Below are 27,453 nucleotides of genomic sequence, written 5' to 3'. Positions count from 1 at the left end.
GAAGAACCTTAAAACTTAAACCCAGAGAATAAGTTCTCTAAATTGAATTTGCCAATTTGTAGTAACATCCCATTTCCATTTTCGGTGTCATCATGGGTCGTGGCCCTTTTGCCTTTTTCTTGGGCGTATCATATTTTAGGTTTTATTCAAACACTAGTCTTCAGCACCCTTACATAGATGAATGCATATAAATAAATTTAAACACATTTTCCCAAAAATAAAAAGACACATATAATATGGAGAGGGAATATAGTATATACTGTTTGCAGCTTTTAAACCTTACATGGAGAGTAAAAGAAAAAAAAAACTGAGTTTGGTGGCACTTGAATTTTCGAGTTTTAAAGCATTTGACTAGATAAACATTAATAGCTAAGCAGGTTACACTTTTATTAGACTGTTATTTATAATTTTAATGAATTGGAGGTTTTTTTTTTATTCCATTTAATTTATAGGCTGGATCATATAAGAAGAAGTAATTTCCTTCTAGTCAACGACCTAACGGGTAAGCTACACTTCTTTGGTGGGAGGGCTTTCTTGGGGCCTCGAAATTTACCCTGCTATTGGCCCAAAAATGAATAAATAATTTTAAAATAAAATTAATGGAATCTTTACTGAGTCAATGTTTACTTGGAATCAAGTTGATACCTTATTGTATATGTGAGCAATAGGTAAAGATTAAGTCATACAAAACAATAATATATGGGTCGACAAAATTTGGAGGCTGGGCCAAGCAAGCGTGCATGATTGTGAATGTATAACAAGTTGGAAGGCGCAATAGGAGTTTGACAAGCGCCCCCACGCTTTGCTACCATGTCACCCAGCACTTGGAAACTCCCTTTTTGGTGCTACTGTTTTTTGGTGTTAAACATGAAAATTTCCATTCATTATAAGCAGCAAGAACCACCTGCTTCACTACACAAAACAGAGAAAGACTGCTTCCACAATTAATTAAGGCATCACTCTTGAAGTTGAAGGAGATGGTTTTTTGGGCACCATTTCCCTTTGATGCACCACTTCAACTTGCTACTACTTTTTATTGTTTTCACAACTTAATTTTAGCATTAAGGAATAAAAAGTTATATTATTTAATTAAAAATATAGTAAAAGAAAGCAAATCAGAAAGACTCATGATTTTTAATCAATCGCCCATTAGATTTAAGTTAAAAGTTTTACATTTTGCAATGAACAATTAAGATTGAAGATTCAATATTTTTTTCTTTTTCAAGCTTATTCAATTATATTGGAATGGTTTTTATTTTTTTGGTCAATGGCAATGAGAAGGGGTCTTTAATTTTTAAATTCTTGGTATTTTTTGGGTAATATTCATGCACTATATATCCGCCATGGAATTTGTTGCTTTATCTGGAAGCCAGATTGCCCTGCAACTGCAAATTTGTGGAACTGTTGAACGTACGGAATTTTGATTGAAGAGGATATTTGCAGAGGAAACATCCTTTTCAAGAAGATTTTGAGTACCTTGAATCTATGGGAAAATATTATATGAACACTGGAGAGTACTTGATTCAGAGGCCATCAAAAGTTTCATGTGCAACACATTGTGCGGCTTCTAGCTAGCACCTTGAATACCATATCAAGTGTCAGAAAACACTAGAAAATTATGCAAGTGACGAAACAACTACTAGATATATGATGACATCTTCTCAACGTACCTGCATCGACATTAGCTTATGAAAGGTAGTACAGAATTTGCAAATAAAAAATATAGGGTTTTTTCTATTAGTGTTTTGTTGATTGAAAGCACAAAGAGAGACACTCTATGCTTACTAGAGAAAGAAGATCCATGTAAGTTGGAAAAACCCTGTAACTGAAAAAGTGTTCGCATATTCATTCAGCAAAAATTTAAAAAAAAAAAAGATTTCTTTGCCCCTAAAATTATAGAGAACAGCAGGGGGAAAAAAGACAAGGAAATATTATTATACGCCATTTTGGTTTATGGAAACAGAAAGAGACTGCTGCCATCGTGCTGTGTTTGGTTTGTCTCTATCTTTTGAAGGGTATATCTTTCTATCTATTTATCTATCTTTCTACATTGTTTCCTCATTGACTTGCTTTTTCTTTGATGTGAATTGAGTTGATGAGATGAGGGTGTGAAGAGATTTCCCTTTTGGATATTGCTTTTGCTTCTTTAAAGATTGGATGCAATCCAGAAAAGCAAGAAATGGATGCAATCCAGAAAAGCAAGAAATGGGTGACATTGTATGATCAATCATCATCATGCTACTTGATATGGTGACTTAAATCAATTGACTGCCACTACTCAACTTGAGCTTTCTCTGCCTCTATCGTTAGGAAGTCATCTCAAACTCAATTCTCAAGTTTTAATGCATTTAATGAGTTTTTTCTGTATATATCCTAAAATTTTTAAGTTTGAACTATAAAATGAAATAACTTCAAGTCTTTTTAAATTTTACAAGAAAGTATATAAAATCGTCACATAGTCATAAGATTATAATTAAAAAATTAATAAATTAACATACTTATTAAATGACTTAACATAAATTTATTTGTAAAGTCAAAAACTCTACCAACATCATATATCCGCAAGATAAAAAATCAAATTTTCAATATAATCGTTTCAAGTCAATAGCTTTCCTTATCTATAAACAAGAGTTACTAACCTAAGTTTTTTCGAGGGTTGAGATCATAACCACTCATGAATTATAGAAGGACCAGGGCATGCTAGACATAAAAGCAATGAAAAACAAGGTTTACTTAGTCATAAACTTAAGACAAGAAACATTCATTTCCTATTTAGGAGAAAAAAGAGAAAGTTGATACTTCGAAATGAAACAATTCCGCGTGATGAATCAAGTGGAAAAGACAACTTCATTTTGGACAAGTTGCCGCATATTTTTCTTTTTGGGGTATTTTCAAAAGACTCATAATTCACTGTTACAGGTTTTGGAGTGGCAACCAACAATGCCAGGCTAAACATGAAGTATCAACTTTGCGGCTGCGTGTAACGTTGTCTGTCCTTAAAATAATAATATAATTTTATCAATTGCTTATTCATTGATTCGAATCTCGCATTTTCTTTAGTTCCATCCCCATATTTAAGCAGGCTATTGCACCAACTACCAAACATTAGTGCAACTATGAAGTGTAAGCGGTCACTTTGGCTGCCTTTTTGGCTTGTCTGATATGTCTATATGTAGGTTTTTGATAAGAATAATGTCATATCTACACTCTATTCCATATGCTCTGTGGTTGCGTTCTTGTTAAGAATTGTCCTGCTATATCCACAATTCATTGCCAGAACTAACTCAACACTCCAATTTGATGCTCTGCTCAATCAAGAAAAGAAAACTTTGCATTTTAAACTGTGAGAAGAAACCATCGTTGCTGTAAACTGTTGATGCAATGATTTAGTGCATTTGTTCAATGAGTGGAACCAGAATCTTTATCGAATCAGGGGAGTAGAGTGTAGAGACCCACGAGAAGTACTGGTGAGACAGTGAAGCGATAAAAAGCATGTTAAACCAAAACCAAAAGTTGGAGATAAAAAGTTTCTGCTATCAAAAAAAAGTTGCTTTGCAATATAATATGTAATCCCTTCCTTTATGATCTTGGGCACTTCCAGGATTTCTCTTTCATGATTCCCCTCAATAAACTAGGTGCTTTGTCGAAGCGCTCAAACCTGCTTCAGCAAACATCTCATTGGTCATCAAGGCAGTTTAATTCTGACACTTTATCTTTTGCCCCTAATCTTCATTACTCGTGTATTATTTTATTGCATCCCACTTATGATTGATACACTGGCATGTATTCAAAGATAAGATTCATAATCATTCTTATGGCCATGATTTTGCCTTATAATACTACTTTCTTTCCACTTAACAGCTGCTAAGGCAAGTTGCTATTCACCATGGACGGACCAAGTCTATATTCTTTTTTTTTCTTCCTTAACCTTTTGTTCCACACTTTTATTTTAATGTGCTGTGGAGTTCCATTCCCCAAACGAAAACCAATTATAAAGTTAGTACAACTAAAGTACAATATATCACTACAAAGATTCCGAGGAGATGATCTTGTGTTTTGCGCTTTCAATGACTTTAAATAACCAAAAATAAAAAATATGTACATGGAGTATAATTTCATTAGGTATATGTATGCCTGAGGATGGATTTTTTTTTTTTTTTTTTGCTTTCAAGGCCAAGCTTACCATTAAGATTTCAATGGACAAAACTGTTCTGCTCATATAGCAAAAGCAAAAGCAATTACATTGACAGAAAACATGTGGTTTATGGTTACCCGATAAACGTTTGAACCTCTGGCTGCACAGAAAGGATAGGGTGCCATGCAAATCAGTACCAGGAGAAGTCTTTCTTCCAGTTGACTTCATCACTGCTGAAGTAGAACCCATCCTCTTTCACCAGCCATGAACATTTCTTCAGAGGAGCACACCGCTGACTGTCTCTAGGAACCTTAAACGCATCGAAACTCCTCCTCTTGGCATCCCATTTCAGGGTACACAAGTAATGGGAATTGCCCCAGATATTGGTCTTGAGCCTCCATCCGAAATCGTCACCCTCCTGGAGGGCACGCCCTCCCATATCCCCGTCCTGCTGCGATATGCACCAGATGACTAGAGGCAGCGATGAGTTGTTGGAGAAGCCATTGATCACACGAACTTCATACTCCATGCCGAAAAAGTGTTCTGGTTGATACACAGACATGAAGATGATGCCTACAGCCACACAAAACATTATCAGAACTCTTGTGGCAATCTTCATGTTTGGCAGATAATGATGCAGCCTCTTCTTCCACCACAACCTAAATTCTAAAACAATAAGAGCAGTAGTAGGAATCCTCATAACTATATAGCAAGCTAATATAGGCACTTTTAGTCCTTCACCAAACTAATATGGCCTTTCTATGGCAAGTCATAAAGATATATATATAACGTATAAGTTATGCCAGCACAGAATCAGGTAATCTTGGATTTATCGCTTTTTACTACAACCCTGGCAGGGGAAAAAAAGGCAAAACACAACAAAAAATTGTCAACACAAAAAGCCAAGTGAGCAGTTGTCATATCAGAATATCACCGAGGAGGACCACACCATATTACATGACCTTTATTAATGTTCTGGATTTTCTTTTGGTACTGTCTCCGAAAGCTTTGCACAAAAGAAATTTCCTTTATTCTTTTTCCCTTCTATTCTTGTCCTTATGTCCATTCTGCATCTGGTCTATAACAGTACTATTTTCTCCACTTTCTGGAGCATAAGTAAGGGTCGCTTCCAAAAATCACAGAAGCCATTGTAATGATTCATAAAACGCGATGCATTTGCAAGAATGACAAAATCATAATTGAAAGACATTTATAGAAGTATATTATGCTAATTAAGTAACATTCTTCCATGATCACATGACAGCAAATTAAGGGTAATAACTGGGGCCCAAAAAGGTTGTATTAAATTATGGCAAGTGGTTCTCAGAATGGACATGCCAAATCAAGCTTACCACTCTTGCAATTTGCAATTCTTAATACAGATACATGTGCTTGTCGTGGGTGCATTCCAACTGGGATGTAAGAGAACTTAGAAGACAAACAACATTGAGAAATAATCCGCGTATCTTATGCTTCATCTTTTAATATTAACTCTTCTATGGAACTTTTAAGTTATCATCATTAGCATTGCCAACGACGCAGCAACATAAACTTTCTAGATATCTTTGCTCCACAAAAAAAAAAAAAAAGCAAAACATCAACTTTCTATCGTTTTCTATTGTTCCAACTTCCAACCTCAACTTGGTTTGTCCCTGTGAAACACAGTAAGATAATGTGCCAGTGAAGGGCTTAACTTTAAGATTAGGAATGAATTGTCGGATTAACCACCTTGTTAGTAATTGCCTTTCAGCGTAATAAACATTGGACCCGCAGTTGATTATGTGAGATTACCACGCAAAATGTTGAACTTAATCACACTGTTATGTATCGACTCCAACATTAAACACATTCAAGCCCACAGAGAAATACTGACCATTGAATCTGGACAGACTCTTAATCAGGGAGAGATAAAACAGGGGAACACAGGCGCCTGAAATCAGCCTCTCTGCTACATGTCTATGTTACCATATTTAAGGACAGAATTACAAGAGCGGATAATGCTATGCAGATGAAATCATAGACCAGAGATTGATGATTGAGACGCAAGTACAGTTCAGATCATGTTGTTCAACAGTTAATTTGGAGAGGGAAAATTACCACTCAACAATAAGTTCAATCAAGACTGTCCCACTAAGAACTTTGTTTCAAGGTTACACTGATGGCAAGTCCATTATGTTGAACATTAAAAAGAGAGAAAAAACAAACCAAAGGTTTTCAACTTTCAAGGTCTTGCTTCTAACCAATACAATGATACGAGAATCAGGTTTTCCCCCATAAGCTGGACTAAACGTATCTGTCCATTCCCATAAACTTTTCAAAAGGCAAAATTCATTCTCAAATCTTTTCTTTGCGGGGATAAACATCCTCAAACCCTTAATACTACCCACCACCAAAATACTTTATGAGTTAAGCTACCAACAATTATTGAATTTGAGAAACACAATACACAACTCAAGCACCAGCATGAAAATATAAATAAGTAAATGAAAATGAACTCCTGCAGAAGACCGCAAAACTCAGCATAAAGAAATGGAAATATTATATCATTTGACCACAAATTTACATTGGTACTAAAACAATTATGTTTAAAATTAGGTTAGAGAACAAACTCTGTACATACATGTCCTATAACATGTGAGAAATGGAACCATGTCCTGGCAAGATTAAAATTGCCAAAGCCAATGACAAGAATGAATGTAACACTTTTACCTGCTTAGAACTATTTGAGTCATATCCAATCCCTTCTATACTTCCTATACAATTTGAATTCAGCAACCCAAGCAACTTGTCAAGCACCTTGAGAAATTTCCATGCAGAGGGTTTCTATGATCACTTAACTCGTAAGACCCACCAAGCGAGCAATCACATTTTCAAGGCTAGAAAAGTGAGTCAAGAACTTGTCATGAAGTTCAGCAGACTCCACATGACTCGGTTGCCACTGGGTAAGACAGTCACTAATAACCTTCAAGCCATTTTGCAGCAATTCCACTCCCTTGTTAATTCCATCAGGAAGTTTCCTTCTCTTGTTTGATTGGTTTTCATCATCAATCTCCATGCTATCACATCCTGAAGCTTCTGCTTTGATATTTGAGATCTTGCGAACCTTTTCTTTTAGAACTAGACCTTCCTCAAGAAGTAGCCCCTGTTGCTCAGAGCTGGGTGTAACTGCAGGAAGAGCCATTTCTTTTTCAAGAAAAGCCTTAAACTCAGACATAAATCTTTCTTCATTCGCATCATTTCCTGACACTAGGTCATACGAAAGAGCTGCATCTTGTGGCACAAATTTCCATAGCTGATTGCAATTAGTACGAGCAGCAAAATATCCAAATGCTGCAATGCTAAGATGAATAATTGCCCAGTGTCGCTCTCTCAAAAGCATGTGATACAACTCCCAGACAGCAGAGCTTTTAGCACAATTATCACTTTCCGACATTCCCATGTTACTAAGTCCAGCCATGAAAAGTGCCAGTCCCGGTTTGCATTGATACAGCAGAGTATCTGAAGCTCCTGGCCCTGAAACAAACAGATTGTGAAGCTCCAAGATGACCTCCTCCATTTCATCAGATGCATACAGGTGACTCAAATTTGAGATAATCACTAATGTTTGACTCAAAAGCAAACAATAGACTTCCTTGTTTAATTTGTCCACAGAATTCCTACAACCACAAGCAATAGCAACTAGGAACTTCAAGGTCTTCATGTCAGTGTCAGATACAGTGACCTGGCTGCATGAAATAATAATTTCATTTAATATTGAGACTCTAAAATCAATTTCATATGTCAGAAATAGAATCAAAAAGTTCTTAGAAGAAAATTTTTGCACAGATCTTCGGCTACATTAGCATGCAAGCAAATTATGTCAACCTAGGGGATGATTTGTCTACAGTGAAATATGTTAGTTTTCATTTGATTTGCAGGAAAAGAATTAGGAACTTCTACAAAGACATTGCTACTTCTGTTTCCAATTGACTAAAACAGATACCGGTTCATTAATGAATAAACACATTGCAAGCACTTACAGTGACTGCAAGAAAGCAGATAGAGCAAAAACTGGAATCCCAAATTCAGAACTGGAGACAGTCAACGATTTGTCATCAAGACTATCGATGAAACCAAAATAATCAGTAATGATTTTGTCTTTAGTGATACTTCTTATGTTCTGTGATAGCAAGGTTAGTGGAAAGCCTTCCAAAAGCAAGACTGCATATAAAACTGGTGATAACTGCGATCTATCATCACCTGCCACAGAACTGTAAACACGATCCACCACTGATGGGGTGCTAAATGTGAGAAGCATGCAGACTGATCGGGCCATCTTTCTGAGACTGGAATCTGGAACAAAAACTGATTCAGGAGATGCTACTAATTTCATTAATGCACATAGTTCATCAATGATATCATTCACCAACTCTATTGCAGCATGCCGAACCAAAAAGCACCAAAGTTCCATTATGATTTCTGAGCAAAGAAAATGAGGGTGCAAGAAATTTTTAACCATGAAAGACCCCAACTCCTCCCAGGCTAAAGTTGAAGATACCACTACCACGAAGGTTTTTAAGGCATGCAAGAGAGCTGAATATGTGAGCTCCCAAGTTAATTCCACAGTTTTTCCAGAAACATACAAGACCGGAATCTGTGAAACAAGAATGAAAGAGTAAACCTCTTCATCAATTATTATGTTCATAAACCAACCAAGCTTTCTGGCAATCACAAGTTTTACATCTTCCTCAAGATCAAAGGAGTATCTCAGAAAACTGGAATAAAGTGCTATTCGACCAAGCAACAATACTCTTGACCTAGGCATAGCTTCACAACTCACTGAAAAGATCTCATCCATTGAAGTCGTCCTACATTTACTAACAGGATCTTCATTAACATCATTTGACCAGCAGTCGTCATAGAATAACCAGTCTAGAAGTTCATATTTGAGTTCCTGCTTCACATCAGCTGAATTAAGCAAAGAAATAAGCAAATCCAAGGATGTTTTCTCCAAAAGTTCAGCCATCACTTCACTGACATTTTTCATAAGTTTTTCATGGCTCAATGATAATTTAAAGGTTGAGAGTATCAAGACACAGAGTGTTAAGTCTCTATATACCATATATGCCTGGCATGGATATAAGGAAGATATTTTTACTGCATTGATCAGGTAAAACTTTATTGGAACAAATATCCTTCTAGCTTCAGTTACAGAAACAGTATCCTTCAGAGGAGAAGACCAAGCCTCAGCTGCACATTTCAGGGAATCATTGACAAGTGAAATTAAAGTCACAATGATATCTGCTACCTTCACATTTACTGTCAATTTGCCCTTGGCTAGCTGAAGTAAGGTAACCACACCTTTCCATGACACATTAAGAATGGTTACAAGACTTCCACCACCATTTGCAGCCAAAATGCCTAATTCAAATAGCTTTTCTATTGTAACTGTTGTTATGTTCATAATATGATTCGTAACACATGCCTGTTCACAGTTCATATCATGCTCATCATTTTCAGGTTCTGCAGCAGAAAACTCCCAATATATTACTTGTAAATACTCCTTGCAGAGTCTTATGACAGCATCAATGACCGCTTGGGCAGCCTTTAAAACCTCTGCACTGATTGAATCCATATTCTGTTTGAGAAAATGTCCAAACTTCATCAGCAGGTGATGCCAACTAGATTCTTCAGATTTATAACAGAAAGCACCGACAGGAAGCAAATTCAATTTCTTGATAAAAAAACACTTTCAGACATGAAATAGTTCAATGCTAGGTGTTATGACATTTTAATTGTATGAATTATGACTCACAAATTTAGACAAAAAACATATGATCCATATTGAGAGACAACAATATCGAAAGGAGAAACTACAATTGTTGAAGTTGCCATCCCAAAGTGAATAAAGGGTAACGACAAAGTGAGGAAGTGTTAATGCTTAACTAATTGACTAGTAAAGAGATCAAAGTTCAGGTTAAGTTGAAAATGTAAAAGACATCTTAAACAACAATTCCACCTCATCTTGAGCATGATTCACTAACTGTATGTTAGAACCTTTATTAAAGAAAAAAAATAGAAATCATAGATAAGATTGGACTATTCTTTGTAAAATTTATAAGCAAATTAGAAAAAGATGACATGCAGTTAAACAAGCCACTAGTTTTATTTCTATAAATCTCCCTACATTCACCAAGTGATCCACATCAACCACAGTTAGACTTCACTGATTGAGAACAGGAATGCTAAAGCATAAAGTTGAATCTCAAAGTTGACTCGTCTGATAATTGATTGTGATTCTTTTCAAAAAGCCTGACATTTTGCATTCCACAATTTTTTTACTCTAAACTGAAGGTTGTGCAATTGACACCCAGTTTGCCCTATATTCTGCAATGCTAATCTCCTGCAGTACTAACATTACACCAAAACAATATCACGTTGAAACTACCTTCCAAGAAGGGAAAAATTCACAATTATTGTTTCTTCACGATAATTTATCTCCATGAGAAATCCAAAAAAGAAAATATGGATAAAACAAAGGTTTAAGATGATATTGCATGAAGATTTTGACAAAGAAAATGCAAGAATTAGGTACCTTAATTTCAGATATTGCATCTTTTGCTAGATTCAACTGTTCTAGAATGAATTTTTCAACAACCACCATTGATGCTTCATCAACCAAAACAGAGTACCTTGTCGTAGTTGTAAAGCTAGCGGCAGAGAAGCTCAAAAAATCTAGCAGGAACTGCAAAATTAAGAATATCTCTAAGATAATATGAGGCATCATTGAAGCAAAGAGACTATCATACCCAGGACAGATGTCTATGGAGTTGTAGAATCTAAGAAAATGAAAGCATTTCATATTAGAAGACCAACACAAGTTTTTCAACAGTCAACACCAAAGGAAAAGCTCTTAAATTTTTCCTCTGAAAGGAGATGATATTTGTTGTGGATAGAGAGAAATCTTTAGCTCTCAAGCAATGGAGAAATTGATCAAGAAATGTAAATGAAGTAGCTTAATATGATATGCATGCTCAATCAGGAGTAACCCTTACATACCTCAAAGTAGTGTTTAATGCATAAATATTATGTTCACACTCTACCTCGGGTTGACTGCCTTGTAGCAAGCAAACAAATAGAAGGGCTACCTTCACTGTGGTTTGACATTATTAGGCCATCAGATTCAGGCATGCAATGCACAGTTAATTGTACAATAGCTGCAGAACCTATGCTGAATTTCATGTTGGATACTAATAAATTACCAAGTCTGCCTTCAACATAAAATAATAACAATGTAGCATGATTGATTTGAATTTAGGAAGTTGGCAACAATCATAGAAATCCAGGACACCCCATGCAAGGAATCTTTTAAGACTAACCAAACTAAAAATTATAAGTTCTAGGTAGAAGATAGGGGATAAAAAAAAATAACAGCATTCATACTTGGCTATAGTTTGCAAAGATGTTACTTCATCATTTGATCTAGAACAAAAGAAAAAATGCAGTGACAACTAACAACTTTACTTCAGAAAAGAATGATGCTTCAAACTGTCAAGCACATCTACCTGGTAAAACAAGTCGTGATGTTCTTCTTCTGGAGATTCCTGAGTTGACATGACAGTCATTTTAAGATGCTTCCCACACCATGTGCTTGCCTAAAACACACATAAGTCAACATGCTTAAGAAGCTGCTACTGCTTCGCATTCAAGCAAGGACCAACAGAATTCTAACATATAAGGCCAATAGAAATAAACATACCTTTGTTCCAAGTAGAAGAAACTGTAATAAACACCCAGAAATATCTGAATCAAGATATTTTGCAGCCACATGTAAAATAGTCTTGTTTAACATGCACTGTGACACATCCAAGCAAGTATAATCTTCCCAAAATGCCCATTCTCTTGTCAAGGAAATTAAATTAACATGCCAAGCAAAGGGGACAGTCAAATCTTATTCAAGAACAACTCTACCTAAAGCGTGTAAACTTAAAATCTTTCGCAGCATTCTTCATTTCTAGAAGCAAATATTAGGGGAAATTTTTGCATAATTAAAATAGAAAAACAAAATTATATACCAAAAATTTTGGAAAAAGGAAGAATATTTCATAAAAACAAAAAAGCAACAAAGAGTGGATACAATTAGGGATTCAACAAGACAATTCAGATCAGATTGCTCTGATAAATGTAAATCTGCCAATTTAGCAATCAGCTCAGCTCGACCTTCAACCACCTGCAATGTACATTATGAGAAAAAAAAATTCATCCAACATTTTCTCGACAACCAAACAGAACATTACTATTTCCGTGAGTGCAAGAGAGATGGAGAACGATCCGAAGGGTAGCAAGTGTTTTCTCTCACCTATTTAACCTTAGTTAATTTCATGAATTAGTAATCAAAAACTTTTTACTTAAAAAGAAAGGTAATGAAATGGATGGTAGATTTAGGGAAAAAGAAAAGGCTTACCTCTGAAATTTTTATGGCTTCTACAAGCTTCTGCAACTCGCTGCTCGAGCTCGATTTCTCCATCTCTATCTCTCTTTCTGTCTTTTTTTTTTTTTTGAATTTCGTTGAGGACTGTTTGGATTTTCGATTTTTCCCTCTTCTATTTTTGCGTGTTTGCTTTTTCCAGTTTCCCGCCCTTGGAGGGGCAATTAGGAATTTAGATTTCACTCCTTCAAAATTTTTGCATTTGCATAATTGGCTCATAGTTTATGTATCTTTACAATTTTATCATTTGAAATAATTAAAAGATTAAAAATGTAAAGAAAGAAGGTGAGATTGCAATTGTTGTAAAGTTGTAATCTCTTTTTTGTATTATCAAACTACTAAAATTTAAGGAGAAAAATCCACCAATTTTTCTAGAAAAAATAATTTATTTCATATATTATTTTGGTTTTTATTAAATTAAAAGCAAGGAATTTCAATATTTAATTACTTAGTAAAAAATATTATACTATTTACTATATTTATACTTAAACTAATCCCGTATTGATCTATTGCTGAAACAGGACATGCTTGTGCATAGACAAGCTACAACAACTGCAGCAACACTTCACGAGTTACTACCAACACATAACACATTTAAACATAAACAGCTAAATTGCAGACACGAGTGCCACATGGACTTTTGATCACATAATAGGAATTAGGAAGAGCCTGGTTAATTGCTTTTCCCAACTTTCCTAGGCAAGCTGCTGTTATCACTACCACCACCACCACTTCCACTTCCAAAGACAAAGCCACTGCCACTGCTACCACTCTCAGTACCGCTGCTACCTCCACCGCCTCCACCACCACTAGTCCCACCAGAGCCACTTCCTGATCCATACCCAGAGCCACCTGATGAACCACTATCACCACCTTCTCCGCCACCGCCAGTACAACCACTACCTCCACCACCAGTGGAAGCTGAAGGAGAGGGGGACCCCACCTACAATGGTTGAAGACTTGCTGACTGGACGCAAAGAGCGAAGCATAGGGAAAGTAAGAAAAGGCGTGCAAGAAGCAAACGAGTCATCTCAAGACTACCCCACAGAAAAATTCGGAATGCAGTACTCATCAAGAACTGAGCTAGCTATTTATACAGGCGAGAAAGATGGGGAGCCATGATTTACGTAACACATGTATGTTTCCTTGTACAGCTGCTGCAGCTCAGCTGCATTACCAGTCCACAAATATCAGGCTTCAGGGTCGCCAGCCATACGTTACACCGAACTGATACTTGCTTTTTTCTTGATAAAGAACGTTCCTAAGGAGAGCTTTAAGGTTTTGAATGTTGACCAAATTCAGAAAAGAATCTTCAGAGCCTTGCAAGATCTGATTGTCTTTCATCCTTTTTGTATCCCTTTATTTGCTCCTATACGTGTGCCCTGTCTAACACGAATGAAATAACAAAATCTAAATGATTCAAGATGGGTCCAAATCCTACCAGATTATGTTTTCTATGAGCCAGGATTAAAAAGTTTTAGCATCGGCATTGAGTTTCTCTTTAGTAGATTGTTGGGATCTCCTCTTCAATCTTCATCATCTTCAAAGGAGACAGGACAGGCATTGACAATAGAATAAAAGTAAATAGGAATCATGAAATAAGTTAATTGCCACTGAAACCCGAACGACCATAACTTTTAATTGGGTGTAGTTGCTGTAGTATTTTCACTTCAGGTTTATCAACTAAAGATCATTTAGGCCAATTAGTTAAAAACAGAAAAGAATCGTGTAGGTCAAATTACTGGGATATATTAGAAAGTTCAATTATTTTACGGTTATCCAAAAAGAGGGTCAAGATCCGTCAAAGATTTAAACTCTGTCCCTTCTTCACCTTATTCAATTACGGGAGTCAAATCCACCATTTTCAACTGTTTAAGTATCTTTCTGTGTTTTGGAATAAAAGAATTGCAGCTAATTCTAAATTAGTTATCTTATTGCAATTTTGATGTTTTCCTGGTTGTTGTATTAATATAAAAACTGTTTTATTAATTTTATTTCTATGATTCATTGATTAGTGTATGATCCATTACTTAAAAATAGAATTCGAATTTCACTTTCTTCAATTTAAAAAAAAAAATCCCATCTCCATGGCCATACCCATATGGGAAATATTAATAACAAAATTTCCAAGGTGTTTTTCTCTTTTGAGATTAATCATTTTGACCATTTATTCACTGGAGACAGAACCACTATGGCTTGTTTCATACACCCCTATTGGCCTTGAAAATTGGACCCGCCCTTTCAAGTTGAAGTTGAAAACGAGGTAAAAATGTGGATTCATGACTTACCTTGGAACCATAACAAAGGCTTTATATTATGTTTTTCATAGATTACTGTACCTGTTTCAGATTCTTACAGCTATAAACACAAACAGAGACCTCTGTTTTTTCACGAGATGTTACAGATATTTCTTTTCAGATTCACATGTCCATGCATGCATGCATTTTGATTCAAAAAACAATGATCCCAACGTCCTCCTTAGTTTATTTCTCTTCTATATAAACATATTTCATCTACAAGTCAGTTTACAAGCATTAATTCTATAGCAGCAAAAATGAAGCTATTCAATAGCATGGTTTTTGTCCTCTTCAACATTTTATTGCTTTCAAAAATTATTGGCTCAATGTCTGTCAATCCTAATAGTTTGAACGAGAAAAAAGATTGTTGTGAGCAGGGAGAGGGTAATGGTGGAGATATGGGTGGAGGTGGTGGGTCAAATTTTGGTACTGGCTCAAGAGGAGGTGCTGCGGGATCTGGAGGAAAGGATAATGATTATCAAGGCGAACCTGGTGATGGAGGTGATGACAATTGTGATGATGGTGGGGATAGTGGAGCAAGGAATGGTTTTAGGCGTGGTTCAAAAGGGGTAGGAAGCAGAGGTGGAGGAGGAGGCGGCGGTGGTGGTGGCGGCAGCGGAGGTGGATATGGTGGAGGTTTTGGCTATGGAGGTGGGAGGGACAATGGAGGAGGAGGTGGCGGCGGTGGTGGAGGAGGATTCGGTTGGGGAGGTGATCATGGGCGTTAATAGAACCAGTTTAGAGTGATGGGCAATGTAATTTAACTTGTCCTAAGTGCATTGTTGTTGAATATAAATGCAATTTTACAATAAAATTGTTGTTGATTTTGCTAGCCAATGTTTTAATAAGCTCAACAACCTCTTGTCATGATTTTCTTTAAAAATAGGATTTGACTTCTGAGTTTTGAGAGATCAACAAAGATGATACATGTTTCAATATTTTAAATTAAAAAAATAAAGAGAGAAAAGAATAATAAGTACACAAAAGCTTTAGCAGGCATATCATTGATTAGACAACATGTTAAATAACGAACGCAGTTCTCTGTTCTGGATTTATTTCCGTCATGTTTTTCTGTGTGTCTCATTAAGGTTGAGTTACATAGTTGTCAGGCATCAAAACCAAGTTTAATAGTAGTAGTAATTTCGTGGCAGCCAAAGGCCGTACAGGTGGAACACATGCAAAGCGGCAGTTCAGTTTCGCCAGTCTGGTTTATCAACGGGCACATCAGAAAACTTGCGATCACATGTCTGAAATTCTTGCAGGTCTGCAGGGGTTCGGTTTAGAACAGTAAGACTTGATCTGCTTTAAGTACTATAACTTACAATACAGGCCTTCAAGCAAAAATAGGTATAATTCTTATAAACTTTTTTAATTATTTAAAAAAATTATTTTTTTATATTTTTATTTTAAATTAAATAAAATTTTATAATTAATTATTATTTAAAATACTACTTAGCATTTTATATTTATTTAAATGTGATATATTAAAATGTTATAATGAATGATGACATCTAATTTAAAAATATTGATATGTTTATCTAATATTTAGATCCTTTTTGTATAAGCTGTTTTATATTTTTGATATACAGGTCTGTTTCCTATCGTGCAAAATTTTAGCACAGGCAAGGCCATTTATTTTGCTTGATAGGTTTTTTTGATTTCCTTCTTGGATGGCTGATTTTTGTGCTTGGTCCTTCGAAGGTAATTGGAGGGTATACCGAGCTATGAGGGGTATGCTTATCAATATTCTGTGCTTGGGTCCCGGTCCTAATACTATTCTGATTTAGGGAGATTTTCGTTCCCATGATCAATGAATTTTCATTTTACCTTTTAAAAAAAATGAAAGATGATGTAGTAAGTTAATATAATATAATGACTTAGTCATATGATATTTTTATATTACATGTCAAAGCCACATGAGTATAAAATGATAAGTGATATTTTAGTTAATAAAAATTAATAAACTATTAATTAAAAAAACTTATTTAATTCAAAATAAAAATATAAAAACTTAATTGACTATACATAAAAGAATAAAATCTTATTTGAATTTTTTTTAAATAATTTATAAACTTTTTCAAGTATTATGTTATAAAAAAACATATATATTGCAACTACAAAGCTTCAAATTACATTTTAAAAAAAAATAAAGGAAATGTTTCAAATTACTGTAAATAGGATTCATTTGGTAACTGAAAAATAAAAAAAAATGCAATATAAAATATGTTATAAGAAAATTTAATGTTTTCTTTTGTTTTGACAAACTATGAAAAATATTTTCTATCATTTGGATTATCTTGTCGAAAATATTTTCAACTATGACTGATAGTTTTATGCCATGTGGAACTCTAGTTGATTGACATGTGGGTTGGTTGAGTTTGGAAGCTTCTAGGCGTAGGTTTGGTCTTTTTGGACTTTTGCCCTAAATGTGTGGGCTTGAGATCTCCAAAACTTTTTTTTTTTCATTTTTTAATTCTTCTATTTCTTAATATGATCACCCTTTATTAGTTCTTCTATGCCACTTAGATTTAGGAATTTCTCTATCAATTTCGTGACCATATCTTCAGCCATAAAGTTTTAAACGATACCATAGCCCAACTTTTCTAACTTATGAATCAATATTTGTTAGGTTATAAACTTTGAGGTATGCGTTATCCATTGTTATTAACCCATAAGATTGAAATAGTGAAAGCTGGATGGATGCACGGCCTGTCAACTTGGTAGTAAATCCTGCTAACTACATCACACTCTTTTACATCCATGTGGGTGTGGACTCCCCTATTGCCGGTAGTACTTTGATCATCTGCTCTGTTTAGAACCCTAATACTTTCCTAGAGTAAATTAACTTACTTTGGATGAAAAATAGTGTACAGCAATTAAGTTGTTTGGATTCAGTTAACAGGTTTGGATCCAATTAATGGGTATTTATAGATACTAGTTAAGCATGCTCGTATCCAAATATTTTATTTAATAATTAATGCAACATAATCATTCATATGATACTTACTGTGCTAGTTTATAATTAAAGTAGGTTGTAATTTTTTTAAAAAAAATTATCTTATCTTTTTTTATCATAACATTATAAAAATATAAATATTTATCAATTGCGTAAAAAATCCAAAACTTTTATTTATGTGTGTTCACTATAAAAATATTAATGTTTATCAATTATATAAGACATCCAAAACCTATATTTAAATGTATTCACTATAAAAATATTAATATTTATTAATTATGTAATATATCCAAAACCTATAATTTTATGTATTTATCAAATGACAATCACTAAAATATTTTTTATTATAATTAGTAGTAAGATTTATTCAATTTATAAAAAAAATTTAATTGCATTGAATGATTTAATTAAAGTATGTTTTTTAATTTTAATAGTATTGAATAATTTAAATATTAATATTTTAAATTAAAAACTTTTAAATTAAATATTAATATACTTTTATTTTTTAATATTTTAAATTAAATATTAATATTTATTAAATCTATATTTTTAAATTTAATATAAGAGTTTTTTTTGAAAAATGTTTTACGCCCTTAGAGGGATAAGACATTTTCTATGATTAATGGTTGTTTTTCTTATAGATCAGTAAAATGTTTTACATTTAAAATAATTTTTTTATTTTACAAATAAGTATAAATCTTGAAAACATTTTTTAAAAAATATTTTACGTTAAAACAAATGAAGATATTGGTTGCTAAGAAAGGTTAAGAAAAAACTTAGAAATAGCAGAATCCAAGCAGAAAATGTACAGGCTGGAGGTCATCAGTAATTCCAAAATTGACGAGAATGAGAGAAATACAAGTACCTCAATGGATTGACGAAACAACATTAGAAACTAGGAAAAACAAACACAGCAACTGGTACGAGTAACAACCATTTATTTCCAAAGGCACATTAACATCTAACAACAAGACCATCCAAATGCCTAATTAAGGAACATAAAGCAATAAGAAACATTTGAGAAATTTAGACATCAGAAAAACATTCTACCAAGCTAGTTAAGTTACAGAACCCAATCACTACAACATTAATTAAGGATGTGGTACAACGCTACTGCCAGTTGCACCACCAAGTCCACCTCCAGCAGCACCACCAAGTCCACCTCCAGCAGCACCACCTGCACCACCTCCGAGACCTCCAACTCCACCAGCTCCACCGCCTAAACCTCCAGCCTCACCTAGACCGCCTAGGCCACCAATGCCATGGTAACCACCTATTCCAGCGGCACCACCAATTCCACCGAATTTCCCAATCCCACCAAGGCCACCAACCAAAGGCAGACCACCAACCACGCCAGCATAGCCGCCCAACCCAGCGAAGCCACCAACTCCACCGTAAATAAAATTCTTCTTGTCATCAATGCCCTTACCCTTTGGTGAGTCTGCCTTTGGTGCGTTGGCTTGCAATGTTTGCTCCTTTGAGCTGTCAGGCATCGTTGTTTGTTGGCTATTGAGGCCTACATCGCCAGGCACATTACGTGCCTGACTTGCATGCACAGCTACCATAAGAAGCACGAAAAATGCCCACAACTTACCCATCTCTCTCTTTCCTGGTCAACTGGCCTCCACCTCGAGTTAGCTAGCTTTGCATGGAATTTACCTTTATATAGAGAATTGAAAGGTAAGGGACAGTTGAGGGTAATAAAGGGGATGTAGTAAATGGAATTGAGACTTTGCTCTCACAATCTCGAGAAGGGAAATTTTTTGAATTAGGCATCAGAGAGTTGGGTGGATGAAAAGAAGAGAAAATTTAAGAAAGTCATGTGTTGTGTCATACGGGAGAGTTCCCAGATTCGTTTGCGTTATGACCAGTGTATAACTTACGTAAACACAAACTCTCTTTGCATGAAATTTTTGGTGAGCCATTGATCGGCACGGATAACAGAATCCAGAAAAATTATTGATAAAGTATATATTTCACCAATCATCAATTATATAATTAATCAAACCAACAATTCCTAAACATGCACCAGAAGACAGTGGAAATTCTATGGCAATTGTGGTAATCGGCAAAATGTCCAAAATATAACAGTCCTTGATTTTCTTTTTTCCCAGCAATTGGTTTGAATTGATCTCTCATCTTTAATTGTGAGAACTGTGCTGGCTCCATCCATTGATTATTCCATTTACTTTTGACTAGCTTTGCTGAGAGCTGGGCTAATCACCTCTTTTATTTTAACTAGTATATCAGTACTCCTGCTGCGAACTTGGGTCTTGACTGCTGATCGATGATCTGACTTGTTGCAGGGAGGGTTTTGGGTTATCGATGCTGTTTTAATTTTCCTTCAAAATGTTGACATCTTGAAACCATCTCATAGGCGAAGGCTTAAATGCTTAGACGTGCACACACAACAACATTTTTTTATGGCCAATGTTTTTTTGGGCAGTACTCTTCTGAAAGCTAACTTAACCTGCTTTCCTTGCAGGTTGCTTTTCTGGAACTGTCGGCAGACTCCCAGGAAACTGATGATGCAAATACTTGGAGGTAATTTACCCCTTTTGTTGTTTGAAGAACTGGTTATTCAATGAAAATCTAAACTGATAAATTATAATCATTAACCTCTTAATTTTTCTAATTAATAATCTGAGTTAGTGCATAATTATTTTAATATCCAATATTATTGTAGGACACTATTGTCAAAGGATCTCTGCCTTGGATCATGGGAGTTTTTCTAGATGCTGAGTGATCTTTCTCCTTGAAGTGTTTGCTGATCTGTCAACCTAGGCTGGAAGGAGACGCCTTTTCCATGAATTCAAGCCTTCCGTTTCCTCCTGGATCGTGATGGGCTTGATGCGGTTCTGTTTTCGTTTTTCTGCAGCATCGCTCTCTTTGCACCCTCTCTTGGGTTCGGGTTTGTTCCTCTGGAGCATTGCGTTGAGACGGTTTCCTGATGTGATTCTGTGGTGGATAGCTCTTTATCATTTTGGGTTCTGCTCCCTTTCTGAAAAGGGCTTTTGTGAATTCTTGTGGATATGCCCAGCTTCCTTTTGGGCATTTGAGTTTGATTGTATTGGTAGAGAGTTACTTATTTTTGTTTTTTATCTAGTGTGAAAAAGAATTGCTTTCAACGCAGTGCCAGTAAAAATCTCTAACAATTGTTGAAGACTTTAGATGGCATAGAAGCTTAATGCTCCATAAAATCACTTTTTTAAAAAAAAAAAAAAAAAAACAAGTGCCTCCAAGAGTCTTACTACTAGTTTAAGGCTCTTGCAAAAAAAATTAAATTTTCTTTGGAGTTTAGGTGCTGTTTGATGAACTGAGAATAATTACATTACTAGAAGCAAGATCAATTTAATTAACATTCGAGCATTTAATTTATTGGTTAATGTATGATATATCTTTTTTAAAAAAATAAAATTTGAATCTTTTTTTTCAAATATAAAAAAAAATTAATTTAATTATCCAATTAATTAGCATTAGCAACATGATGGTAATGTTTTCTATTTACCCTCTAATTCACTCTAAATGCCAATTGATGAAGTCCAATGATAAAGAATATTAATATTTAATCATAAAATAACTAATCTGTTTACATAGTAATTGAGAGATTTTGCTTTGGATTTATATTTAATACTTATGTCATTTGCTCGTGAACTACAATATTAATGTCATCATATTAATTTCTAAACATAAGATTTGATCATATGCTTCATTATAAATTTTACCAATTAATCAAAACATTTACAACCCTTTAAAGACAATCGAAAGCAATACTATTATTTTGAGAAGATAAAAATATATAATTGCCTTCAAAAAATAAGCTGGTCAATATTCCAATATTCCATATATGGAAAGATTATCGTATTTATTAATTTTCCAAATAAATAAACATTATACCCCAAAAAGAAACGTTTACAACAGGAAGTAATTAAAGATTTTCTAAGCTAAATGGCAATAAAGTACCCTGATATTAAATTCAAAGCAATAAACGTTCATTTTGTTGTTTTTACTTTTTCACTTTACAGATTGCTATAAATTCATCTACTTTAGGCTAAACCCTTTGCAATAATTTCATAGAAAAAAAAGCATTCAATATTCAAGACTTAAAAGGAAAATGGGTCCTCGCCGCCTCTCATGCCTTGCCAGAGTTTTGATTATGCTAACAGCTATCATTCTCTTCTTTTCACTTATTGGTATGTAGGATTTAAAAAAAGGGAGAAAGTTTAATTCACTTCAGTTTCCATATCTCTAGTAATCTTTAAGATTTTCTTACAATTTTCTACTTACAAATTGATGACTATTGGTGTGGTTGTGGTTTGAAAAATGCAGGGGAGGCAGCGCCAATTTGCCAAGGAAAATGTGAAGATATTCCTGATTGTGATGGCTTCTGCCGTAGAATAGGCTTCAAAGGGGGCGCATGTCAGCCTCCGTTTTATCAATTTTGTTGTTGCAACCAGTGATATACATATATATTCCCCTTATGAATTATGATCAATAAAAATAATTGCATGGTTTATCCTGATGTTTCTGATCATCAGAAGTTCCGAGTAGACTACATATTGCTTTGTCCAATGTCACTGCTCTCTTTCTCTTGAATTAATTTCCAAAGATAAAAACATTAAGGGCATGTTTGGTTGGGGAAATGGAATAGTCATTTTTCTCTTATTCTCATTTTTGAGATAAAATTACATTTGATTAAATAAAGTGGTTATTCTTTAAAATAACCATTTCAAGAGAAGCTTGAATAGCCGTTACTAAAATTTCTTGGTAATAGCTATTCCAAATTATTGAGAATAAGAAAAAAAATTGATTAGACAAATATATCCTTTTATAATTTAAAAAATTAACTTATAAAAAGATAATAAACCTATTTTTTCTCTCTCTTCCTCACTCCTTCTCTCTTTAAAGCACAGAAGGTATAAAATGTTTTACTTCATTTTTTTTAAAAAACGAAATGAATATATTTAAATATTATTTAATATATTAATATTATTTAATTATAATAAATATTATGAAGAATATTATTTAATATTATTATTTGAATATAATAAACATAATAAATAATATTATTTAGAATTATTTAAATTTAATGAAGAATATATTTTGTCTTTTAATATTAAATATTATTTTATTATAATAAAAGTTTTAATTATCTTCTGATATAAAATATTATTAAATTATAATAAAAATATATTTGTATTTTGGTAAAAATATTATTTAATTATAATAAAAGTTATTTTGATTTTATTACTTAGAATATTTTTATCTTTTAACAAAATAAATTCTTAAATTTTAATTAAGAGTATGTTTTTCTCATCATAAGATTTTTTTTTAATTAAAAAATTATTAAATTTTAATAAAATGTATTTTTATCATTTATCCATTATTCTTTAACTATTCTTAAAATTATTCCTACCAACCAAACAATAAAATAAGTAATAATAATAATTTCTATCCTATTACATTCCCATGAATCAATCTACATAATCAGTATTTTTTTTTATTTTATTATCTTGTAATGATTATTGTATTTTCATTCTATTTTTTCTAATGAACCAAGCATGTTGTGAAAATTAGAATAAAAAACATGAAAAACTAGGAATAGATCCGGAATACATGCACCTGCATAAGGCAGTTAACAGAGCCACACTAAGCAGAAAAATGTTCAACAAGTGACATATGGCAGTTTTGTTTGTTTCCTCCTCCACTTCCATCTCAATATAACCAAACCAAGATCAAGAAAGATCCCTGAAAACAAAAATAAAAAAATTGACTGCAATTTGGCCAGAAAAGTACAAGAGTTCCCATCTCAAGAAATTACAGACTGAAGAAAAAAATGTCAACCCGGAAACTCGCTGCAAAGTTGTCTAAATTCCTCCCTGCCGGTGCAATGGGTGGTTCGAGCACTAGAGAGTTTGTCACGGCTGCAAGACCCCTTCAGGCAAGTTAATTTTTTGTGTTCTCTTTTCGGAAATTTGTAATTTCTTTCACGTGTTACTTGTATGTACCTGTTAAATACATAAATAGATATTTTTCCCAAGTTTGACATTTGGTAATTTAAGTATAACCTTTACCATGCAAGTGGAGTTCGTCGCTTTAGAGAAAGAAAAGGTTAATTAATGGGTTATTAGGATATGCAACACCATTGTTGCAGAAAAATGAACTAATTTAGTTTGGGTTTCCTCCAATTACAATAAAAATGTTGGTTCTGATTCATTCTATTCACTAATGTGCGTGTTTGTTTTACCCCTGATTGCTGCAATATATATATAGCAGCTTGGATTAAACTTTGTAATAATTGTAATTGGTGAATAATGTGGTATATACTAGTGTAGTTTGCAAATTAAGTTCTAACAAGGTTTTCATGAGAATCACAGTGCAAGAAGTCCGAAGAGAGTGCTGACAGCGTGAAAGAAGCTGCAGAGTCAGTTAAAGATGCGGCTGAATCTATTTCTAAAAGTGTAAGATGCAATCTATAATAATTAATGTACCTAAGCATTTGATTCAATGATATAAGTGTATGTATCTCTTTATTCAAAGAGTAAGGGTCTAAGTTCTTCTTCAAAGGTGGCAAATAGCCTGTACAAGGCAAGTGCAACTAATTCCACCTTAACAATCCTTTCGACCCATTTAACCTTTTAATTCGTCATAAACATGAACAGGACAGCCTAAATTAGATCTTGTTGAGTGGTTTATATTGACACATTTTATGGGAATTCCAGGTGAAAACAATGTCTGATAAAGTGAGTGAAACAGCTGATGTCGTCAAAGAGAAAGCAGCAGAATTGTTCTCATTGGGAGCAGCCAAAATTGCCACAGAGTTTGTCAAGAAAAAAAATGAGATGAAAAAAGAAGGCAACAAGAACAAAAAATGAAGCCAACCTAGAATTGCTGCATTTCCTTAATTTCCTCAGATTTTGACCATTTTAATTGCAAGAAATAACAAGACTAAGTTAAGCCTAAAGTTGTTAGTGACACGTCAATATATGAAATATTGAGAACAATGTATATGTTTGTAATGGCTTTACTGTTCTTTGTATGCTTCTCTTAGTGCACTTTTGTTGAGATGTGGACAACTACTACGTTCTAGTTAAATCAATATAATCTCATGATTTGCCTTCAACGTCTTTGATTGCCACCCATACCAAGAGTAACAATTTCATTATTCAAACAATTTATTTTTAAAAAAGCTTCAACATTCAAACAATTTAAAAGGTAACCAAACCCTAATAACTTGGGATCAGGTCAAACAATGTGAGCTTTTAATTTTTATATCAGAAATTTATGAAGATTCATTATAGTATACCTCTAATTTTTAAATTGGAAATTTTGTGAAAAATCATAATAGTACATATAAATAAAATAATTGTCTTTTGATTTATTGTCAATTGGTTTTGATTAGATGCTTGTCTTAAAAGTTTAACATGATAACAAAACACGTGCTATCTCCATTAGTTGGTTTTTTCATGATTCATAACACATGATAAATCCGTTATTTTTACATGTGAAAAAGAGTATTAAATTTGTTATCTCTACACGTGAGGAAGAGTATTAAAGTGATGATAAAGAAATATCTTGTTTATTTAATTGAGAGTATCAAAAGTATATAAATATAAGAAAGGAGTCTTCATCTACTGTCAATTAATTTTAAAATTAAATATTCAAATATATGCTCCAACAAATTTCTTATTGATTTATCAAATACGTAACTTCTAACTCCTATAATACCCATCCCCAGAAAGAACAACTTCTCTTCCATGGCAATTCTACTCTCTGACCTTCACTTACGCTTCATAGTAGCCATAATTTTGGTCACTGAGCTTTTTACTGCTGCTTCTTCACTTTTGTCCTCGATATATAATGCTGCTTGTCTAGGAGAAAGAAGTATATAGTGTCTGCTTCCAACTTCCCCAGTATATGGAGAGCTGAAATAGCAGAAGCAGAACCAGAAGCACGGTGGTCTCTTCCGATTATCAAGACCAAATTTTGAAGAGTTTCTATATATAGTTCAATTTCGATTTTTTTCCCATTAATTAGTCCAAGTGGTATTACTTTACTAGTCGATATTTTGTTTTGACATTTCCTAGAGGAGCCTGTGGGTTATCCTTCAATCTTATTTACAAAAGAGTTTAATTTGCAGTGGGCCAAGAAAACAAAATTGATGCTTTGGGTCTCAAGTATTTGGCACTTGGAAATATCTGTCAAATGCTAATTATTGATGCATAAACGCAAGTGAAACTGAGAAATGAGAAGAGCAGAGAATTTATATCCACAATAATTTGTTAATTATCGATTTGACTTCAACACCTCAGAAAGCATGCATTCGGGAGAAGCTGTGGTTTTCTATTTGAGACAATGTTGCAGAGAATACAACAAAATGAAAATTCTAACTTGGAAGGAATTTGGATTTCTAGGTGTTCTAAAAGCAACTGTAACATGAAGAATATGGACTTGCTCCTCTAGCACAAACTAGTTTTCTCTAAGGATATAGTCTCACAGCACAATTTCCTCATTCTGTTTTATGATTAGCATTTTGAGTTTTGACAACAGAGAAAGGGGAGCACACCGAGATAAAGCAAACATCATGATGATTCACTCCTATTACCAATAGTTCGATGCCTCGTGAATATAGTATGTCAAACTGCTCCAGACCAACAAAGAAGGTCAAGTTGAATTAGTGCCGTTGCCAGCTACTATTTTTGCCCATGCTCTTGAGAGTTCTGAGTTCCCAAAGAGTCAAATACATGAAAGTACCAGTTTCATGAATTTCCCTTTACTACTTTATCTCAGTTCTGGCCTCAGAATGACTGGCTTGGCCTGGATGAACAGTAAAGAATCAGAAACTATATGTGACACTCTCAAGAGATTTGTGCAGACCTATAAGTGTCGTGACGTGCGGGTCCGGGAACCCGTCCGCCAGACGCGGGGCGAAAATTAAAATCGCAAGGTGTGGGAGTCGCCACCCATCTTTTTTATCTAGGTGTGATTAGTCACCTATTAACTCGATTCTTAATCGACAAAGCCCTAAATTAATTTTAGGTCCGTCGAAAGAACGAAAACTGGTCCACGTTTTTTAGAGATGGGTTCGGGAGTGCGATTACGCACGGAGAAGGGTTAGCACCTCCGTAACGCCCGTTCTACGAACCGTACCATTTAATCTTAAGTTATCTTAAGTTATCTTAATATAGCCTTTTCTTAGTTTAATCCCTATTTTTATTAATTAAAATTTTTTTATTGAATTGTCAGACTGAGTTTTTCACTTGGCTTTACGTATGCATATGATGCAAGCGTAAAATGATGTTTTGACTTGTTTATTTTAAATGATGGAGTCGGTAATCTTTTATTGGAAAAATTATTCGAAGACCATCTCAACGCTTTGGTGAAGTCTCGAAATTCTCCCCACCTAGAGATATCCCCGGAAGAAACTCGTCTCTACGAGCTCCTCGGGGAAATTCCATCATCGGGATTCTCGCGCCATATGCAAAATAAGAGTGGCGTGCAATGACAGAATAAAATGATGGTATCTATATGCCCGCGTTTATTGATTGTTTAAAAAATTTGATTATTTGTTATTTTTATTTATTTATGTTGTACTTTA

At 34.1% G+C, this 27,453-nt stretch overlaps 6 protein-coding genes across 7 annotated transcripts; 2 read left to right on the top strand and 4 right to left on the bottom strand.

The window, feature by feature from the left end:
- Positions 4,154-4,862, bottom strand: LOC18602804. The gene has a single exon (XM_007034416.2). It carries the CDS (start codon positions 4,833-4,835, stop codon positions 4,326-4,328), a length of 510 nt encoding a protein of 169 aa, XP_007034478.1. The 5' UTR covers positions 4,836-4,862; the 3' UTR covers positions 4,154-4,325.
- On the bottom strand, positions 6,652-12,705 carry LOC18602803. Of its 2 annotated transcripts, XM_018118839.1 has the most exons (7): positions 12,579-12,705; positions 12,252-12,344; positions 11,874-12,008; positions 11,680-11,769; positions 10,710-10,859; positions 8,155-9,752; positions 6,652-7,860 (listed from the first exon to the last, which is right to left on the bottom strand). In XM_018118839.1, the coding sequence occupies exons 1-7, from the start codon at positions 12,639-12,641 to the stop codon at positions 6,969-6,971; spliced, it is 3,021 nt and encodes a 1,006-aa protein (XP_017974328.1). In that variant the 5' UTR covers positions 12,642-12,705; the 3' UTR covers positions 6,652-6,968. The 2 variants fall into 2 exon arrangements, with proteins under 2 accessions (XP_017974328.1, XP_007034477.2); XM_007034415.2 differs by lacking the exon at positions 12,252-12,344 and having other exon boundaries at positions 11,874-11,894; positions 12,579-12,682.
- LOC18602802 (glycine-rich cell wall structural protein 2) lies at positions 13,276-13,946 on the bottom strand. The gene is made up of 2 exons (XM_018119101.1): positions 13,860-13,946; positions 13,276-13,545 (listed from the first exon to the last, which is right to left on the bottom strand). The coding sequence occupies exons 1-2, from the start codon at positions 13,944-13,946 to the stop codon at positions 13,276-13,278; spliced, it is 357 nt and encodes a 118-aa protein (XP_017974590.1).
- On the top strand, positions 15,157-15,627 carry LOC18602801 (putative glycine-rich cell wall structural protein 1). Its single transcript, XM_007034411.2, has one exon. The coding sequence runs from the start codon at positions 15,157-15,159 to the stop codon at positions 15,625-15,627; it is 471 nt and encodes a 156-aa protein (XP_007034473.2).
- LOC18602800 (glycine-rich protein 5) lies at positions 18,947-19,453 on the bottom strand. The gene has a single exon (XM_007034410.2). The coding sequence runs from the start codon at positions 19,451-19,453 to the stop codon at positions 18,947-18,949; it is 507 nt and encodes a 168-aa protein (XP_007034472.2).
- Positions 23,606-24,976, top strand: LOC18602798. The gene is made up of 3 exons (XM_007034408.2): positions 23,606-23,796; positions 24,233-24,316; positions 24,578-24,976. The coding sequence occupies exons 1-3, from the start codon at positions 23,692-23,694 to the stop codon at positions 24,728-24,730; spliced, it is 342 nt and encodes a 113-aa protein (XP_007034470.2). The 5' UTR covers positions 23,606-23,691; the 3' UTR covers positions 24,731-24,976.

The sequence above is a fragment of the Theobroma cacao genome, chromosome 4 (genome assembly GCF_000208745.1).
Source record: "Theobroma cacao cultivar B97-61/B2 chromosome 4, Criollo_cocoa_genome_V2, whole genome shotgun sequence".
NCBI lineage: Eukaryota > Viridiplantae > Streptophyta > Magnoliopsida > Malvales > Malvaceae > Theobroma > Theobroma cacao.
This window is presented reverse-complemented; position numbering and strand designations above follow the sequence as displayed.

Bases quoted from the DNA above. Each gene is read 5' to 3' on its own strand.
- LOC18602804 (XM_007034416.2), bottom strand. From the start codon at position 4,835: ATGAGGATTCCTACTACTGCTCTTATTGTTTTAGAATTTAGGTTGTGG.
- LOC18602802 (XM_018119101.1), bottom strand. From the start codon at position 13,946: ATGAAAGACAATCAGATCTTGCAAGGCTCTGAAGATTCTTTTCTGAAT. The intron at 13,546-13,859 runs GTTCTTTATCAA...CAACCATTGTAG, and splicing joins TTAAAGCTCTCCTTAGGAAC to GTGGGGTCCCCCTCTCCTTC.
- LOC18602803 (XM_018118839.1), bottom strand. From the start codon at position 12,641: ATGGAGAAATCGAGCTCGAGCAGCGAGTTGCAGAAGCTTGTAGAAGCC. The intron at 11,770-11,873 runs GTATGTTTATTT...TGTGTGTTTTAG, and splicing joins TTCTTCTACTTGGAACAAAG to GCAAGCACATGGTGTGGGAA. The intron at 7,861-8,154 runs GTAAGTGCTTGC...TATTTCATGCAG, and splicing joins TCTGCTTTCTTGCAGTCACT to CCAGGTCACTGTATCTGACA.
- LOC18602800 (XM_007034410.2), bottom strand. From the start codon at position 19,453: ATGGGTAAGTTGTGGGCATTTTTCGTGCTTCTTATGGTAGCTGTGCAT.
- LOC18602801 (XM_007034411.2), top strand. From the start codon at position 15,157: ATGAAGCTATTCAATAGCATGGTTTTTGTCCTCTTCAACATTTTATTG.
- LOC18602798 (XM_007034408.2), top strand. From the start codon at position 23,692: ATGTCAACCCGGAAACTCGCTGCAAAGTTGTCTAAATTCCTCCCTGCC. The intron at 23,797-24,232 runs GCAAGTTAATTT...TGAGAATCACAG, and splicing joins CGGCTGCAAGACCCCTTCAG to TGCAAGAAGTCCGAAGAGAG. The intron at 24,317-24,577 runs GTAAGATGCAAT...TGGGAATTCCAG, and splicing joins CTGAATCTATTTCTAAAAGT to GTGAAAACAATGTCTGATAA.